At 44.2% G+C, this 18192-nt stretch overlaps 2 protein-coding genes across 9 annotated transcripts in view; one reads left to right on the top strand and one right to left on the bottom strand.

The window, feature by feature from the left end:
* Positions 1-2521: 2521 nt before the first annotated feature.
* Positions 2522-13910, bottom strand: dcst1 (DC-STAMP domain containing 1). Its single transcript, XM_026184981.1, has 16 exons — positions 13844-13910; positions 13611-13736; positions 13141-13215; positions 12931-13059; positions 11376-11515; positions 11093-11261; positions 10744-10887; positions 9966-10087; positions 9725-9879; positions 9552-9651; positions 9376-9471; positions 7037-7163; positions 6393-6509; positions 5872-6014; positions 2978-3076; positions 2522-2716 (listed from the first exon to the last, which is right to left on the bottom strand). Exons 1-16 carry the CDS (start codon positions 13872-13874, stop codon positions 2618-2620), a joined length of 1872 nt encoding a protein of 623 aa, XP_026040766.1. The 5' UTR covers positions 13875-13910; the 3' UTR covers positions 2522-2617.
* Positions 13664-18192, top strand: part of dcst2 (DC-STAMP domain containing 2) — a 17453-nt gene continuing 12924 nt past the window's right edge. For 6 of the 8 annotated variants that reach the window (XR_003273848.1, XM_026184974.1, XM_026184978.1 and 3 more), the window contains exons 1-3: positions 14012-14134; positions 15092-15351; positions 17861-18031. Coding sequence is in view for 7 of the 8 variants with exons in the window: in XM_026184974.1 (XP_026040759.1) it covers positions 14028-14134; positions 15092-15351; positions 17861-18031 (538 nt within the window). In the remaining variant the exon portion in view is untranslated. Of the gene's footprint in view, positions 13739-13995; positions 14135-15091; positions 15352-17860; positions 18032-18192 lie in introns of those variants that run through there. The other 2 variants (XM_026184973.1, XM_026184975.1) reach the window with 2 other exon arrangements.

The following is an 18192-nucleotide window of genomic DNA, read 5'->3' as shown; positions in this document are numbered from 1 at the left end:
ACAGCGAGAGACCCTTCAAAGTAAAACAGCGTAAACCTTTATGTACGTGTTGCAGCTATTTTAAAGATTATTATTATAATTACTAGAAAATGCTAGCTGTTTTATAAACGATTTAGCTTTTGATGAGGAAATTGTAGTATTTCTTATCAAATGCTTAACATTCAAATTTATTAAATTCACAATATTCTTTTTTTTCCTGCATTTTTGTGCCAAAATTGGAGAGAAAATGATTTAGCATTAACTGGAAAAGTGCTGGGTTTGTACTTTTATTTATTGCCTTTTTTAAATAAACAGATTCAGATTAAATAATTGAAATAATGAAAATTATTTTTAATTTTTTTTTTTTTACCTTTTTCAGAATCAGAATCAGAATCAGAATACTTTATTGATCCCTGGGGGAAATTATTTAATGAGCAAGATAAAATAAAATAAATAATAAAATACTTCCCCAAAAAAGTAATCCCGTTACTTTACTGATTACTTATTTTCAAAAGTAATTAATCACTTAGTTACTTAGTTAATTTTTAAAAACACGATTTACAACCTGAATAGTTTATAAAGTGATAGATCTTTCAGCCCAATTCTACATTTTTACACTCAGTCTTTCAAATAGATGCAAGTAAAACGCAGCAGAAAATAAATAAAGTCAAAGACTCAGCGGTCCTGTTGCTCTATTTTCACCTGTAAAGCAGGAGTGGGGTAGGCGGAGGTTTACCCTGGTGCAGGTGTGCCGCGGTCAGTGGAAGAATCCGCGAGTGTCTCTGTGAGTTTCCCATTACGTCGTAGCTACTCGGTGCTTGTTGGAAGTTTAGGGGGTTTTTCGCTGTAAAAAGAAGTTTTCTTCCCACGCACAGCGGACACTAATGTTTTTGTCACTTTATATGGAATCAAACTCAAAGTAAGGTCAGTGCTTCCACACTTTAAACGCTGCACGCTCATACTCTCTCCGCACTCGATATATGATCCATTGTTGATCTGCACACAGCTGTTGTCACGAACGTCGCACTCGCTTACGTCACTGTCATGAGACATTCTCACAAAAAAACTCACGGTTTTAGTAACGCAGTAACGCAGCGTTCCTACGGGAAAGTAACGGTAATCTAATTACCGTTTTTGCAATAGTAATCCCTTACTTTACTCGTTACTTGAAAAAAGTAATCAGATTACAGTAAGGTGTTACACGCGTTACTGCCCATCTCTGGTGGGAACGAAGGCAGGCAGTAAAGTAAGACGGTGAAAAATAAACCTCCCAAAAATGCATAAAAAGTTAAAAAATAAAATAAAGACACACCAACACACACAGATGATAACTCTTCAGTGGATTTGAACACTTCCTGTCACCTGTTTGATGTGACGTCCACAGGTTGAACCAGGCTGTGTTATTAACCATTCAAGCAAAGACATGCAAACATATTAGAGTCCTCCAACAGTGTGGAAATATGTTGGAGCTTTCACAAAATCACAGAGATTTATTTTGCTTTAATTTTAATTCTTTTGTTTTGTTTTAAGCATCCCTCCAACCGAAGGAGCTTCATAGAAGGGTGTGGTGGTGTTGAGCCTGTTGGTGTGGTTCAGCATCTTGTAGCATACCTCCTGGATGTCTCCTACATGCCTGGGGCATGTTGGCTGACCTGAGGAGCAACAACAGATGCCTCGAGGTGCTTTATCGTTTAATGCAAACATGAGCATTACCCCGTAGGAGTCAGAGGAGGTGGCTGAGAGTCTGCTCTCTGTTTAAACTACAGGAGAAGACTGGTTTCATCTGCAGTTCTTGGCAGGTTGATGCTACCTACAGACACCAGAACAAAAAACCAAAGACTCTTAAGCTCACAGACATGTTTGCGTTTGTCTAGTTTACTCTTTCAGGTAACTGAAATGACTTTTTTTGTTTTACTTGCTGCAGCCAGAGGAGAGAGGAAAGATGCTATCTCTTTCTTATTTTCTTTTCTAATCTGCTTCATGAAAAAGAGAACATGACAGCCATGTCTGTTTGAAGGACTAATGTGAGTTTAAAAGCAGTGTTACTGGTGTTCCTGTGGTCCACATGGAGCTGAATAATTAGTGTGTTCGGGAGGATTATGAGTCACTGGGGTCAGAAACAGTTCAGGGAGCGCCTCAGAGGTGCACCGCTGTAAACTGATCCAGAGTCAGATTGAATCTGAGCGAACGCGGCACGTGCTGCTGCCGCTGCAGAGGATCAGCTGCTTACATAACTCCTCTGTACATACGGCGAGTAATCGGATCATGTGATCACACACAGTGCTGTATATCAAATGTACTGACTGTACAGTTTAGTTAATGACTGATTGTTCCGTCGGCTCAGTTTGACCACACTGATGGTTTCACAGGGTTTAATGGGAGACGGATACATTCAGCAGTGGGTTACCACGGTAGCAGGATGCAGCTATTCAGGCTGATTCAGAAAAATAAAGTTTGCAATAAATGCAGCTCAGAGAAACCTCTCACAGAGTCAAATCCACTCTCACTCTCACACTAAAACATAAAACGAGCTTCAGTCCAGTTTGAACTGAATGTGTTTTTATTGCCTGAAGCTCGAGTCTGCCACGAAAAACTGGACGACTTCTTCTTCATCCAGGTGGAGCTTCCTCTCTCTCCTCTAACCGCTGGCGTAGTGCGTCTTCTCGGAGCTGGATGCTTCCTCTCCGTGATGATGCCAGCAAAGGCGGTGCCCCCACCTGAGCAGGCGCTGGAACACCTGAAGGCAGCAGAGGAGACGTGAACACACGGAGACGTAGCACAAAGAATCCAGAACTGCAGTCTGTGTGAGAACTTTGCAGCTGCAGAGGTGAAACTCCAGGACAAGAAAACATTTTTAAAACTTTATGTTGAGTCAAAAATCGGTAAAGTTTAAGCAATGTGTCGAATCAGATTTGACTGATGTTTTATGTCCCAGTGAAAAACACCTCTGAGAGCAGACTTCCGTGAAACGTGGTTCTACAGGCAGGAAGCCACTCACCGTCCTCTGTCCACGGCTGATGATGCGTTTCCTGCTGCTGCTGGAAATCCGGCCGTGAATGTGCAGGTTGTAAAGGAACAAGATCCTCGTCTTCTCCCTCTGACACACAGACAGAGACGACGTTTTGTTTTACATGCATGGAAAGTCTTTATATGCTTCACATTTCTGTCTGAAGACCTGAAATCTAAAACGCGATTCAGTCGCTTGGATCAAAGCTGAGAGAAGCTTAACTGGGACCGGCCTGCTCTTCATCACCTGGTGCTGACTGTGTGCCCAGGTGAGTGACGCTCTGCAGCAGAAACATGATATATTCTCTGTATGTGCAACAACACACATTATTATTATGTCACTGATTTAGTTTAAAGCGATGTTTTCTTGCCAGTGTTGCATTAAAATGACTGTCACCTGATCTCATCTGTATACAATGTTCACGTGTTTACACTTCTGTAAAAATGTGCAGAAATATAACACAAAGCTGTTCTCCTGTTACAGCTGCTGTCGGCACAGGTTGGAGGTCAGAACCAGAGCTGCAGGACTGGAAGCTTCCTGAGGAAACGGCCTGAATGGAGCAGATTTAAATAAAGTTTGAGGATAAAGGAACGTCTCGATCACGGCTGTATCCGAGTACTCTCTGATCCTCCGTGTGAACGCGTCAGCAGCAGCAGCTGATGCTGGACTGCAAAGTGCTGAGTGTGAATGTGCAGACCACGTGTGCACCTGAAGCTCATTCATTCGCAGCCTCGCTCGCTCTCTCGCTCTATCTGAATGTCTCTCGGCCACAGTCAGCTCAGCTGTAATGCTCTTACACTAATCTGCTCTCAGATCAGATTTACAGCATCTCCCAGGGTTTAAACAGAGCGTGCGTGCTAATGAGTTTGAGCGGTTTACTTCTTCATCAGTTCAGGAGAGGAAGTGACATCACGGCGTGCGCTCAAACCAAGACAAACACTCGTTTCATGTTTCTTTGTTTACTAATAAACACAACAAATACTGCTATTGTCGCTACAGACGGCACAGCGACCCGGCCGCTGCACGCGCTCCATCCGAATCTCTGTTTGTCTGTTTGTGATCAGTCGTGACCAAACACAACAAACACCGCCATGAGGAAATGGACACACACACACACACACACACACACGAAGGAAACGCTTTGATATTCACTGAAGTCTGAGCTGAACGATCACCGAAACACAGAGAACTCGAAATGTTAACGCCACACAAACTTCTGATTTTACACAAATCAGAGATGCAACATCAGTTTTGTTCTCATTTAATGTCTCTGTATTTTCAGTCCTTTATTTATCCTGGTAAAAAATCTCTTTGAGATTAAAAATCTCATTTCCAAGAGAGACCTGGCATCATGGCAACAAAAGTAAAGATACACGTACCACACAAGTGTATAACATTTAAAACAAATACAACATCCTGTACGAACATGTGAAAAATATACAATAACAGATCGAATTAAGAGCGACATTAAAAACCATCACACTGAGTAAAAGAGTTATTCTCCTTTAAGACGGACTTAAACTCCCCGAGGGAACCAGCTCTGATCATTTCAGTTCCTCCTGCAGATGATTCCAGGAAGCAGGGGCGGCGTGTTTAAAAGCCTTTTTCTCCAATTCTGTTCTGATTGTTGGGACAATCATTTGTATGATATTGTGAGAACGCAGGCTGTATTGGTTGTGGTTTTTACACATATAAACACACAGATAAGAGGGAACCAGCCCAAGCAGAGATTTATAGATGAAGATCAACCAGTGGGAGAGTCTGAATATGCAAAAGGTGGATTTCCATAGCCAGTAATAAAACATGAAGCACAATGGTACACCGTTTCCAACCTCGTAGGCGGTGGGCAGGTGCATTCATAAAAAGCAGGTCACCATAATCCAATAAAGGTAAAAAAGTTGCATGAATCAAGTGTTTTCTCACTTGGAGGGAGAAACAGGAGGGATTTCTAAAAAAGTAACCTAGTTTTAGTTTTAACTTCGACACAAGCCTTTGAATGTGAGTCTTAAATGACTAATTCTGATCTATAATGATCCCTTGATACATGAGACCATTTAAATTTCAGTTCCTTGAATTGTTTTAATCTTAGGAGACGTAGCTAGCGACTCTTTGCCATTCGAGAATAACATGAACTTGGATTTATCTGGATTTAACACCAACTTAAGTCGAGTTGACACATTTGATTTGTTCTCACACATGAAGGAGCTTCTTTATATATTCATGTGGCAGGAAAGGAGGGGGGAGGAGGGCACACAGCACTTTACAGCCAAATGTATGTGGACAGGCCAGAGAGGAATTACCCAGAAACCCTGCATGATGATGTCTCAAAGTACAATTTTAATACATAACTATGGGTTGTTTTGTTCTCCATTCTGTTGGCTCCACATATTTGATTCCCAGGTTTTGGTGCTGGATGTCCTCAGGAGATATTACAGCTACTTCTGGTCTCGATCCTGTTTCATGTTAGATGTTAGGTGAGCGTGTAAACTGCAACATCGCAGAGCCACCTGTTTACTCAAGCACTACTGTGTTACTGTGCCAACATTAATTTGGATTATGAAAAATTAGCATGTTAGTGTCATACAATCATATGTTTGCTTGCAGACGATGTTTTACTTTATTTTATTCCACAGGCAAAAGAGTGTGTGCGTGTGTGTGTGTGCATGTGTGTGTGTGCATGTGTGTGTGCGTGCGTGTGTGTGTGCGTGTGTGTGTGTGTGTGTGCGTGTGTGTGCGTGCATGTGTGTGTGCGTGCATGTGTGTGTGCGTGTGTGCGTGCGTGTGTGTGTGCGTGCGTGTGTGTGTGCGTGTGTGTGTGTGCGTGCGTGTGTGTGCATGTGTGTGCGTGCATGTGTGTGTGTGCGTGTGTGTGTGCGTGCGCTCACCTTGGGGTTGTAGAAGGCAGCAATGACATGCCGGAGCCGGTTGGTGTAAATCTGAAGGCAGCTGAACAGCGCTACCAGCAGGACACAACACACACATCTCACATAGACCTCAGCAGAGAGGGTGGAGGGGGGGGACATGCACTCTGAGGGGGGAGAGGAAGCGGTGTGGGACACTTTTGTGTGTAGTTTGAGACAAACTGCGCTGTCAGCAAAAGTTCGGCAGTCGAGACTGAAACTTTCAGCATCCAACAAAGCAAACGTGGACATTTACTCGCGTGTCAGAGATGTAACTGACACACATGGACACATAGTAAAATCAGTCTGATTTAATTAGCGCCTGTGTTCATCAACATGAAAATCGGAGTCATTAAAATGTGCTGTCAGGACGATGCATGTGTAACAGTACTGTGTACTGCCCTCTGGTGGTCATCTTTTAGGCCTGATTCTCTGGTTGTTTAATGATCTGGTGAATTTGAATATATGCTAAACAAATCCTGTGTGACCTTTGACCTATGACCCACCCTGGTTATCACTTTGGATATTGAGGGTGGACGAGCTGTTGAAGGCTGAAATTGTCGTCCTCAGGAGGCGGGCCATCATGGTGTCCCCTTCCACTCTGATGTCCACCTGGTGACTACCTGCAGAGAAGGGGCGGAGTCACAAAGTGAAACTCCCTGCAGTCAGCGAGTTCAATCTGCAGCATTTCTGTAAGATAATCCTAAACACATGAGATAAGAGCAGAGTAACATTTATTATGGGACTACCTGTATAAATAAAGGTTAAATAAAATATTTATTATTTATGGGTCGCGGGGGAGCTGGAGCTACCACGGGACGAGAGGCGGGGTGCACCTCGGACAGATCGCCAACCTGACGCGCGGCGAAAACAGAATATATCCTGTCCAGTTTGTGTGTTTCACAAAGTTTCAAACACAAGTGTTGATATCAGCTCCACTTATATGAAGTGTTACTTAATACAGGTTTTAAACCTCTTTCACTCCAGTCATCCTGCTGGTCCTTCAGCAGGACATCGAAATGACCCCCAGCAGCTCCAAACAGCTGATGTTCAAATCACCTGCCCTGCACACAGCTGACCCGTGTGTGGGATTTAAGACTGGAGAGTGGTGTGTGTGTGTGCGTGCGTGTGTGTGCGTGTGTGTGTTTACTGGTGATGTTGAAATGGGTGAGGGTGTGTCTACTGATGATGTCCAGCACGTGGGACAGCGAGAAGTCGACAGTCAGCAGGACAACGGACAGCAGGAAGACCGTCAGCACCTGAAACACACCTGACATCTGCCAACACACACACACACACACACACACACACACACTAACTTTAGTCTGCTGTCTTGGCTCTGAGCTCTGCTACACACAGACAGGTGGGGAGTGAAAGGTGGGGTTAATGAGGGGTTGAAACAGGAAGTGGTGCAAAGCAGCAGTAAGACTGGAAATTCTGCAGCTACAGTGGGATGCAAAAGTTTGGGCCACCTTGTTCATAGTCATTATTTTCCTGTATAAATCGTTGGTTGGTACAATAAAAACTGTCAGTTAAATATATCATATAGGAGACGCACACAGTGATGTTTGAGAAGTGAAATGAAGTTTATTGGATTTAAAGTGTGCAAGAATTGTTTAAACAAAATCAGGCAGGTGCATAAATCTGTTGTCATTTTATTGATTCCAAAACCTTCAGAACTAATTGCTGGAACTCAAATTGGCTCGGTAAGCTCAGTGACCCCTGACCTACATGCACAGATGAATCCAATAATGAGAAACAGTATTTAAGGGGGTCAATTGTAAGTTTCCCTCCTCTTTTAATTTTCTCTGAAGTGTAGCAACACGGGGGTCTCAGAACAACTGTCAGATGACCTGAAGACAAAGACTGTTCAGCATCATGGTGGGAAGGACACAGAAAGCTGTCTCAGAGAGTTAAGCCGTCTGTCTCCACAGTTAGGAACAGATTGAGACAATGGACCACAGGCTCAGTTCAAGTTAAGGCTGGAAGTGTCAGACCAAGAAACATCTCAGAGAGACAGAAGCGACGGTGAGAACAGTCAGAGTCGACCCACAGACCAGCACCAAAGACCTGCAACATCATCTTGCAGCAGATGGAGTCGCTGTGCATCGTTCAACCATTCGGCGCACTTTACACAAGGAGATGCTGCATGTGAGAGTGATGCAGAGGAAGCCTTTGCTCCGCCCACAGCACAAACAGAGACGCTTGAGGTTTGCTGAAGCACATTTGGACAAACCAGCTTCATTCTGGAATAAGCTGCTGTGGACTGATGAAACTACAATTGAGTTATTTGGGCATAACAAGGGGTGTTATGCATGGAGGAAACAGAACACAGCAGTCCAAGAACAACACCTGCTGTCTACAGTGAAATATGGTGCTGGTTCCATCACGCTGTGGGGCTGTGTGACCAGTGCAGGGACTGGGAATCCTGTCAAAGTTCAGGGACACATGGATTCCACTCAGTATCAGCAGATTCTGGAGACCAATGTCCAGGAATCAGAGACAAAGCTGAAGCTGCGCCGGGGCTGGATCTTTCAACAAGACAACGCTCAAAATCCACTGAAGCATTCATGCAGAGGAACAAATACAACGTTCATCTCAGCCCAGACCTGAATATTATTGAAACCTGTGGTGTGAGTTAAAGAGCGCTGTTGATGCTCGGAAGTCATCAAACCTGAATGACCTACAGATGTTTTGTAGAGGAACAGTCCAAAATACCTTCAACCACAATCCAGACTCTCATTGGAGCCTACAGGAAGCGTTTAGAGGCTGGAATTTCTGCAAAAGGCAGATCTGCTAAATATTAATTTCATCTCTTTTTTTTGTGGAGCCCAAATTTATTCATCCGCCTGATTTTGTTTAAACAATTCTTGCACACTTTCTGTAAATCCAATAAACTTCATTTCACTTCTCAAACATCACTGTGTGTGTCTCCTATATGATACATTTAACTGACGCTTATATTTAACGATTTATACAGGAAAATAATGACTATGAACAAGGCCGCCCAAACTTTTGCATCCCACTGTAAATGAAAAACCTGCCCGGCACGGGGACAAGGTTCAAAGTCACAACCTCAAATACTTTTTTATCTTTATTAAACTAAACTGTGATCATCAGCTGTAAAAACAGTAAAATGTGTATTACACCTTTTTCTGGGTGTATTTGGCTGAACACAGACTGTGTCCTGAAATTGCACCTTGAATTTATAACGGCACAGAAATCTGCTATTGCTGCATACCTGTTTGTGAGAGTGCTGCACTCTGATTGGGCCACGTCTAAACACGTTATTTATAAAAATAACTTAAACTTAAAAAGATGGAAAAATGGTATTTAGGGTAATGATCCTTTAACAAATCTGCAGATTTTTAGGTGAGTGCAAAGAACTGAGGAGTCGCGTCACTGCTGCTATTACAGTGGATTATTTCCTGTGAAGCACTTTGTGAAACACTACATAAATACTGCCAGAGTTACTGCTCTTGAACGCACCACTTGTTTGACCTCTTCGGGGTAAATTTTCAGACTGCAGGGGTTGATCAGCTTGTTTTTCTCAGATTTCCTCAGAGGCAGCAGGCAGCGCTTCCCCTAAACGCAGCACAGGAGAGGACAGGACGGTCAGACCGTGGACTGTACTGAAGTGAGGATGATGAGGATGAGAATGATACCGCTTTCCGTCTGCGGGCATCGATCTGTCTGAAGTAGGTGGTGATGTAGACGTTGTCGAAACAAATGTCCCTGTTGTACTGCCAGAGGTACCCAAACGCCCTGCAGAGGAGAAAAGAAGATGGAGATAAAGGTGTGAATCTTAACGGGATGAAGGTGAAGGTGAGACTCTTACTGGGTGAAGAAGGTGATGAAGGTTAAGGAGAGGAGCATCTGCAGGATGTTCAGCACCCGTCCCGTCGTTGATGTCAGTTTCTGGAAGGATGTTTTGACAGCGTTGGTGAACTGTTGGTCCAGCAGAGCTTCGCTCAGCGCCGGCTGCTCCTCCTCCTGCGAGACGACACGCAGGTTACATTTCAGCCGACTCTGGGTTCGTCCTGTGGGTGGTGCTGGAGGACCGGCGGTGCAGGTCTGACCTCTACGGTGAGCTCGGCGCTGAACTCTCTGGACAGCAGGTCAACCGAAACATTCAGCCGGTCGAAGAGTTGACCAAAGTTTCCCTCCACGGGAATGTTGTCCCTGCACCACGGAGTCATGACTGATGGGAGGAGGAGAAGAACTAAAGATCACAGCAGCTGCCTTTTCAGCACCACAGAAGAGTCACCAAAACACCAAGACTATCAACCCTGAAATAATAACTCAAAAATAATCTGCCGTTTACGTTTGAGGACACTTGAGTACGATATACCGCTCAGAACACTGAAGCTAATGTTTGCACACCTTCAAATTTAAAGGTGCTTTTTGCAAAACCTTGAGCTAAATTTAATAAAAACTTCCACCACAAGATGGCAGCGTTTACCAGAAAGGTTTAGTGTAGTCGTTTTTTTACTATTTAAAAATATAACTGCTCGTTTTTACTCTCCGAGCTCCCAGAACAAGTCGCTAAATATTACTTTAATGTGAATTCTGTACAAATGTCAAACTAGCACCGAGCTAACAATAATAGTGTTGTCATGCTGTGTTGTGATTGGATGCTAAACTCAGTGTCACCTTGTGGCTCAAAGTGGTATTACACCAAAGCGCCGGAGCCCAATTTCAGTTTTATTTTTTAAAGCAAAGACTTTCTGGTGACAGTTTAAATGTATTCTGATGCTGATGTTTGTGAGTTAGAAATGTCTGACTGGAAAGAGTAGAGACCGCGGGGTCAGCTGGATGTGGATATTTCATAACGCCGTGGTACGTATAACCTTTTACCTTTCATGATGTCACACAGGAAGTGAAACTTCATTGAAATGCAGAGGATGTAGTTGATGACGGGGACGGGGATCGCCTCCAAACACGCCGTCCACCTGTTGGCGAACCAATCGACGCACCGCTGCACGCCCTGAGCCACCACACCTGGGGATCAAACCACGCGCGAGTTCTCATCTTTAAATGACGTTTGTGAAGCAGGTGTGAAATCATTTTGAATCACATTAGTGACGACATTTAAAGCGATTGTTTTCTCGTATTGGTGACACGAGGATGATGATCAACAGTTTCCTTCTGTATTGTGTTTCCTGCCTGAAACCTTTGAACTTCACGTCTGGTGTTTCTGACTTACCGTCGCACTGCTTTAGGGTCTTGGCGGTGAACTCTTCCTGGGTGCTGTTACCGCCGCCTTGTTTAGATTCGAATCGGTCGTATCCGTACTGAAGGACCATCTCGTCTCTGATGTCCTGAAACTTCTTGCTGACATTTAAAGCCTCCAACTCAAAACCTTCTTTATTATCCTGGAAGAGAAGCAAAAGATCTGAGGCCCCTTCAGCTTCATGTTCATGGCAGTAGGTAGGGTGATAATTATTATTATGTTAAACTAGAGGAGCTTTGAAACATGTTCCTCTCACCATGAGCTCCTGTGTGATGATCAAAAATGGCTTGATGGCTTCTCTCCACAGTAGCTTGCTGTGACGGACCTGCAGGTCCAGGTTGCAGCTCACAGACACGGTGGCGGCCTCCACGTTACGCTGGATGTTTGAAACTGGGCCTGCAGACGGGACGCAGCATCACATGACACAAAACTCACCTGAAGACATGTTAATCAGGCCCATTCAGCCGCTGAGGTAACCAATCGTATCTGCATGTTGTATTATGTATTTAGTAAAAGATTTAATCAGCCACAGACAGACTGGGTCCAGTGAGGCCTGTGGACCCAGTATGTCTGACTGTCTCAGTGCACTTTAATGTTGGACGACTCAGACTCATAAATGTTACTGTGCAGGCTCACAGGATCAGTGACGTCCTTTAAACCAGCGGTCTCCAACCTTTGTTGCGCCACGGACCGGTTTATGCCCGCGATATTTTCACGGACCGGCCTTTAAGGTGTCGCGGATAAATACAACAAAATAAAACCGGTACCGAAAAAAAGAAGATTTATTCATAACAGACGTGAAAAGACCCAGGAAAACAGAGTTAACGATAAAGACGATAACAAAATAACGCTGAAAACCGATAAAAACCCTGAAAACCAGACATTTCACACCTGAGCCTCAACTCTCGCGGCCTGGTACCAAACGACTCACGGACCGGTACCGGTCCGAGGCCCGGGGGTTGGGGACCGCTGCTTTAAACACGTTCCAACACTCGCTTTTATGTCACTCCATCACATGAGAGGTCTTTGTAGTCTTTGACATTGTAGCTGTTAATTCATTCATATGTATTTAGTATTCATTCATCCTAAGTGGTCGAAATGAAGGTTTTTGGTTCATGAGGATGAAACATTTCACCTCTCAACAACATTTTTAAAACTGAAGATGCCTGAAGTGAAACGTCTTCATGAACCAAAAGGAAGTGCAGCCGGCCTCAGCCTGAGCCCTCGGGACGACGCACACATTGATTGTTGCCGTTGGTGTTGTCTGAACTCTTTAACACTGATCAGTATATCAGCCTATCCCAAAGTCACACGGGAGCAGGTCTGTGTGACTTCAGACAGCACTGACCTCTGCTGGTTTGATTGCTGCACTTTGTTTTTAACAGTGTTTAATGTTTGCTGATAAAGTGTTATTAAATCTGTCCTGCTGATCAATATTTTGCTGACATGAAACAGTGGAGCTTGTAGAAAAGTTATTTGTGGGTTTTATGTTTTTTTCTAAATGACGCATCAATGATTTGGTTTCAGGGATTCTCACCAAACACACGAGCGAGGGGAGCAGAATGAAGACAGTTTGGACATCTGTGCTTTCACAGGTACAGACGAGAGGAGTGGATCCTCCCTCCATCTCCTTCTGAGCTCATTATTTTTGTTTTTTCAGTTAAAAAGCCAAATATGTGCCGATTCCTGCAGATTCATGAAACTTTGGACTCACTGGACACGAGAATGTTTCTGATACGACTCCATGAAAAAGATGACGGCACTGACCACACTGTGAGCCGTGTGCACACTCTGCACAGGCGTCTGTTTACCTGCGTACAGCACAGACAGGGCCAGCAGGATCAGGTAGGAGCGGCCACGGGAGCCGAGCATGCTGGGAAACACGAGGAGGACCGAACACCTGAAGGACGAAGACAGGAGTCCGCCTGCGAGACACACAGCTGAAACACACACTCGGTCAGATCTCCACGTGTTTCAAACGTGTTTCAAAGAACAGATGTGAGTGTGCGACCTCGCCTCACCAACAAACAAACATCCTACTGCCACCTTCAGGTCAAAGGTCAGCGGGAGGTTGTGGGCAATGCCCAGGAACAAGACTGTTGGTGAGACGAACAACAACAGGAGTCAAACATCACATCGGCTTTTTTCTAACAACCTTTCAGAATAATAATAAAAACAGCTGGAAAGTAAAAGAAGAGCTTTGCATTCGTTATATTTATAGTAACAAATGATAAAATTACACAATATTAAAAATAAAGACAACAACAATGTGACTAAGTCATAATAACATCAGCTAGTATATTACAGTGAATGAAATTATTTAATGAGAGGCTGATTCTGTGCGCGCTCCTGTTTCCTCCGAACAGCTGATCGGCCCCAAAATGAGCGCAGCTCTGCGGCGTCTTTTCGCTCTGATGCCCGCGCTGGTTTCCAACATGTGCGGATTGAAGCTCAGAGATGAACCGCCCAGGTGTGTCGCTGGAGGTGTTACCTGTGCCGGTCGCTACTCCAAACAGCGCCCTGAAGAGCGGGCGAGCCACCGGAAACTCCTCTGATTGGCTGAAGAGGAACCGATGGACAACTGGAGGCAGGATGGTCTGAACGCACCTGTGCGCCGCTGTAAGGAAGCACAAACACCTGGAAACAGGTTTTGACCGTCGGCTGGCAGCCTCAGGGCTGATCAGCTCCACCACCTGAGTTTTGAATTGTTGTGGGTGAACTCACAGCTGTGACGTGTCCCAGTGTCAGTCATCATTCACCACAAATCGCTCCTCTAACCTGCGTTCAAGCGCACACCGCTTACAAACGTATCGTCGTTTGACTGTTGGAGCTTCTGTTAGCTTCGGCCTGTCACGTGATGTGTCTCTGGTTTCCAGGTGACGCGGAAACGTTTCCCCTGGTGTAAAAGATGAAGATGAGGAGTGAAGAAAGGAAACAGCTCCTGATGAAAAGTGACATCTCAGTCCAGGTGAAGAGGGGCGGAGTCACAGAGACTATCCGAGGAGCTCTGAGCAGGTAGAGGGACCAGATTCACCTGAGTGCTAACTGTTAGCTTTTGAGCTAACACATTCTCATTTAGAGTGACCTGGATGTTAACCTTTCACCTTTTTAAAAAATGATTTGTGCTCACATTTATTGCTCCACAGCCTCATCACAGAACATTTTAACTTCCCTCCTATTCACTTCCTGCAAATTATTTTACTGTATATAAAGGATGGAAGCATCTGAAAGTGAACCCAACATTCATCCGTGGGGGCGGGGCTCCTCCGGCTTTATTTGGGGAAACAACCCCAGAGTTCTCACTTGGCTTGACGTCAGTGGACTCTGATGAGTTTACACAACAGGATGGTATTTTGTAAGTTACGACCTGCATCAGGGTGAAAGGCGAGGACAAACAGACGTGTGCTTCGGGGCAGCACACGGGCTTATCATCTCTGGTTTCACACCCAGCATCAGACCTCGCCGACGTCACCGTGTCTGTGCAGACCTTTACTGCACAGCGCACACTCACAGCTGACATTGAAACTCATCGTTTCTATTCCATTAATCCAACATTAAAACGGTGTAACAGAGACACGTAGCTGTTTATTCTTACTCAGAACTCACAGATAGTTTTAAAGTCTGTTACTCCGTTGTAGTCGTCTCTGTTTGTCCACCAGCGCGATGCAAACAGGAACAACAATCAGGCTTTTCAGCCTTTTGTGTTTGAAATGACGAGTCTCGGGGAAAAGGCAGGTAGAAGGTGAGGTAGTCCTGAGACATGTTTGTTAAATACAATAAGACAGGGCTGATGTTTTAAACTTTTATTAGTTTTTTATTTAATTTGTCCTACAAAGACGGATCTTTGATAAATATCCCAGCCACTGTGAATCCACCTGTACGTCACGGCCTGCAGGTGGCAGCACTGTAGCTTCATGTCTATGTGGTGCTGCAGGTTAGTGAACATGTCGTTCACTGTTTTTGCTTCCACAGACCGGCGGGACGCTCTCGACTCAGCGGCAGGAGGAAGCTCAGAGCTCACCTGGTGGAGGTGGGGCAGAGGATGGTGGCGTTTGTATCCGGGCTGCTGATCGCGTCTCTGTACGGACTCATGACTCTCTTCCTGCAGAAACAGCCGCTGTGGTTCTGCGCCCACACCACGTTGTGCTTGGCTGGTCTGGCAGCGTTCGGTATGGGGCTGTCGGTCAGCGTCAGGGCCAGCATCATGGTCATGCTGCCCTCCATGTGCTCAGGTTTGTCAGCGACGCGCCTTCAAGGTTTTATACCGATCCTCTCTTTGTTCATCGATATAAATCTGACATGCTGTAGAAGAGAAAAACATCCCAAAAATGACAATATTGTGTGTTGTAATAAGTCCTCATCGTTAGTGCTACTACTACTAAAGAAACTTATAAACTCTGTAAATTAAGAATAAAAATAATTTAAAAACAGACATTTCTTGGATGACATGAGGATGGTAGTGATCCCGTCAGCCCAACTTCTTTTAGTCTCCAAACAGAGGACGAGCTTCCGATAACAGCCAGAGCTCTGAAACAGACAGCAGAGCTTCTAACTGAAGTCAGAGCTCTCAAAAAGCTCCTGAATAAAGTAGAGATGGACCGATCCGATATTACGTATCGGTATCGGTCCGATACTGACCTAAATTACTGGATCGGATATCGGAGAAAAATAAAAAATGTAATCCGATCCATTAAATATCACGAAAGCACCTCACAAAACTTGCAACACGCCGTAACTCACCTCAGAACGTTAGCACGTCGGAGCAGTATGCATCACGTGATAGAGCGGCTGTGGCATGCGGGACCTGTCGGTGGTCTGGATAGCATTTGGAGCTTCGCTAGCAACCCGGCATTTCATCTCCGACAAAGTTATCCCGAGAGAAGTAAAGCAAGTGTGTAAGTCCATCTCTGAATGTTTGTAAAGCATTCCTGCGTTAAGCTTAACAAACGATATATGGAGCGACTGCCTCTTCTTGCTGCTACTTCAATCATGAAACTGCTTAATGATCAGCTGATCGGCTTTTCTGTCGCGAGTCCGTGTCTCTAGTTTGCTTTTGGCCCACTTTGCACCAGAAACAGGAAACCAGCGGCTGAACAACAGAAGCACGTTTAAGCTTGATCAGCTGTTGTTAGAATTTATTTAATGTTACTTTCTACTCGAGGATCTTTTTCTACGTAGCTGACGCTGGTAACTGTGCAGGGGCGGATCTAGCAAAGTTTAGCCAGGGGGGCCGATAGGGCATGAACAGGGAAAAGGGGGCACAAAGACATACTTTTCTTTCTTATTCTCATTTAAAATGTCGAGCTTTTAATAAATAATTATCTGACACCCAAAGTTTTAATTTGATGCAAAATGAATAGAAGTCCATTATTGTATATAGTGACTATTAAGTCTAATATATATACCCTAGTAAGCTATAGTACTTTTTCCTTTGGGAAGGTACCATCTGTGCAGTCTGCAATTTTGTTGAAGAAAGATGTTGAATCTATTTAATATTTCTTGAAAAATAATTGATTTCTGTGCATTTTTTTCACATTGCATCAAATTAAAGTTGATTACGTCGATTAAGCATCATGAGGTGGAGCGTGAGGGGTGGTTCCCTATTTTTTATTTATTTATTTTTGTTGTTGCTGGGAGTTGGAACCCTATTAGTTAGGTTGCTTAATATTTATGCTAAGTACTCTTTAAAATACCAGAATAGGGAGGATGGTGTAGGTCTAAGTTTATTAGATTGATCAGTATTGCTGAACTATGAAACATTTTTTTTGCATACAGGTATAACAGAATAGCTTTAGTGTAGTTGTTGCTTTAAACTTGAGTATGAACTTATACAAAATGCAGCAAGATATTTAAAAAACAGTTTTGTTGATTAAAAAACACTATATCGGATTCATATCGGTATCGGCAGATATCCAAATTTATGATATCGGTATCGGTATCGGACATAAAAAAGTGGTATCATGCCATCTCTAGAATAAAGTTACGACCACAGGTGACGCCGTACAGAGCTCTCAGAGACTGCGCGCCAATATTCAGATGGTGAAAACTCTGAGAGGTCGAGCTGTTATTGCCCTTTAAAGCTCTAAATAAGACACTTCTGAGCTCCTGTACAATTCAGTTTGAGAACTTCTGCTTTGAAATGATCAAAATGACATCGTCACACGCAGGTCTCCATCTTTGTCCACGACGTCACTCGCTGTGTTAAAGGGAACAACTTTAAGAAATTCAAATTCATCATGCTGTTCTTGTGCAAAATCTAGATATGAAGTCAAGTAAACCGTCTTCTGGTATTGTGGCGCTTACACTACCGGTCGAGTAAGATGAGCTTCCAAAACAGAGAAGCATTTCTAAATGACGTCATAGCTCAAAGGGATGAGTTAGGACTCATAAATCAAGTTAGAGCCTCCATGTTGATTCAGAAAAAACGTGACTCTCTCCACTTATGAGCTTCCAGGTATGAAATCTCTGAGCAGACTTCTACAACGGCACAAATAGAGTTCTCAGATTTGAAGCAACACACACTCTACGTGCTCCCTAACCTTCAAACAGAGTTGGACCTCCTCCCAAACGCAAATGGACCTGATGCAGTACGAGCTCTGAAGTGGAGGTTGAATCCCAAGGTCCCAAATAAACATGGAGTTCCCAGCAGAGTCACTATTCCCGATTAGAGGTGGACAATCAGAGCTTCTGAATTAGACGCCAGGTCCACGCCATCACAGCGCTTCTCTTCCTGTGTTTCAGGTCATGGCAGGAACTTCCTCCTCCTCATGTTCGTGTCGCTGCTCGTGTCCGGTCCGCTCAGCAACACGTTGGAGAACACCGAGCGAGCCGCCTCCAGCCTGCTGTGTGGAGCTGAGCTGGCAGCCAATCAAACGCAGGAACTGATGCAGAAAGCAGCCACGCCCCTCTTCTGTAAGACCCGCCCCCACACCCACTGCAGTTACAGCCGCCAGTGCTCCTAAAAATTTACCACTCGTGTTTCATATTGAAATTTAATAGAATTTTAAACAAAATATGAATTTTATATCAGTTGCTGCCGTTTTTATCCAGTTTCATGGATTCATATAATTCTT

This window comes from Astatotilapia calliptera, chromosome 11, assembly GCF_900246225.1.
Source record: "Astatotilapia calliptera chromosome 11, fAstCal1.2, whole genome shotgun sequence".
Taxonomy (NCBI): domain Eukaryota; kingdom Metazoa; phylum Chordata; class Actinopteri; order Cichliformes; family Cichlidae; genus Astatotilapia; species Astatotilapia calliptera.
The sequence above is the reverse complement of the archived record's forward strand: the minus strand, read 5'-3'. Positions and strand labels throughout refer to the sequence as shown.

Bases quoted from the DNA above. Each gene is read 5' to 3' on its own strand.
- dcst1 (XM_026184981.1), bottom strand. From the start codon at position 13,874: ATGATGACTGACACTGGGACACGTCACAGCT. The intron at 11,516-12,930 runs GTAAACAGACGC...TCCCGTCTGCAG, and splicing joins CCTGTCTGTGCTGTACGCAG to GCCCAGTTTCAAACATCCAG. The intron at 11,262-11,375 runs GTGAGAGGAACA...CTTCTCTTCCAG, and splicing joins TCATCACACAGGAGCTCATG to GATAATAAAGAAGGTTTTGA.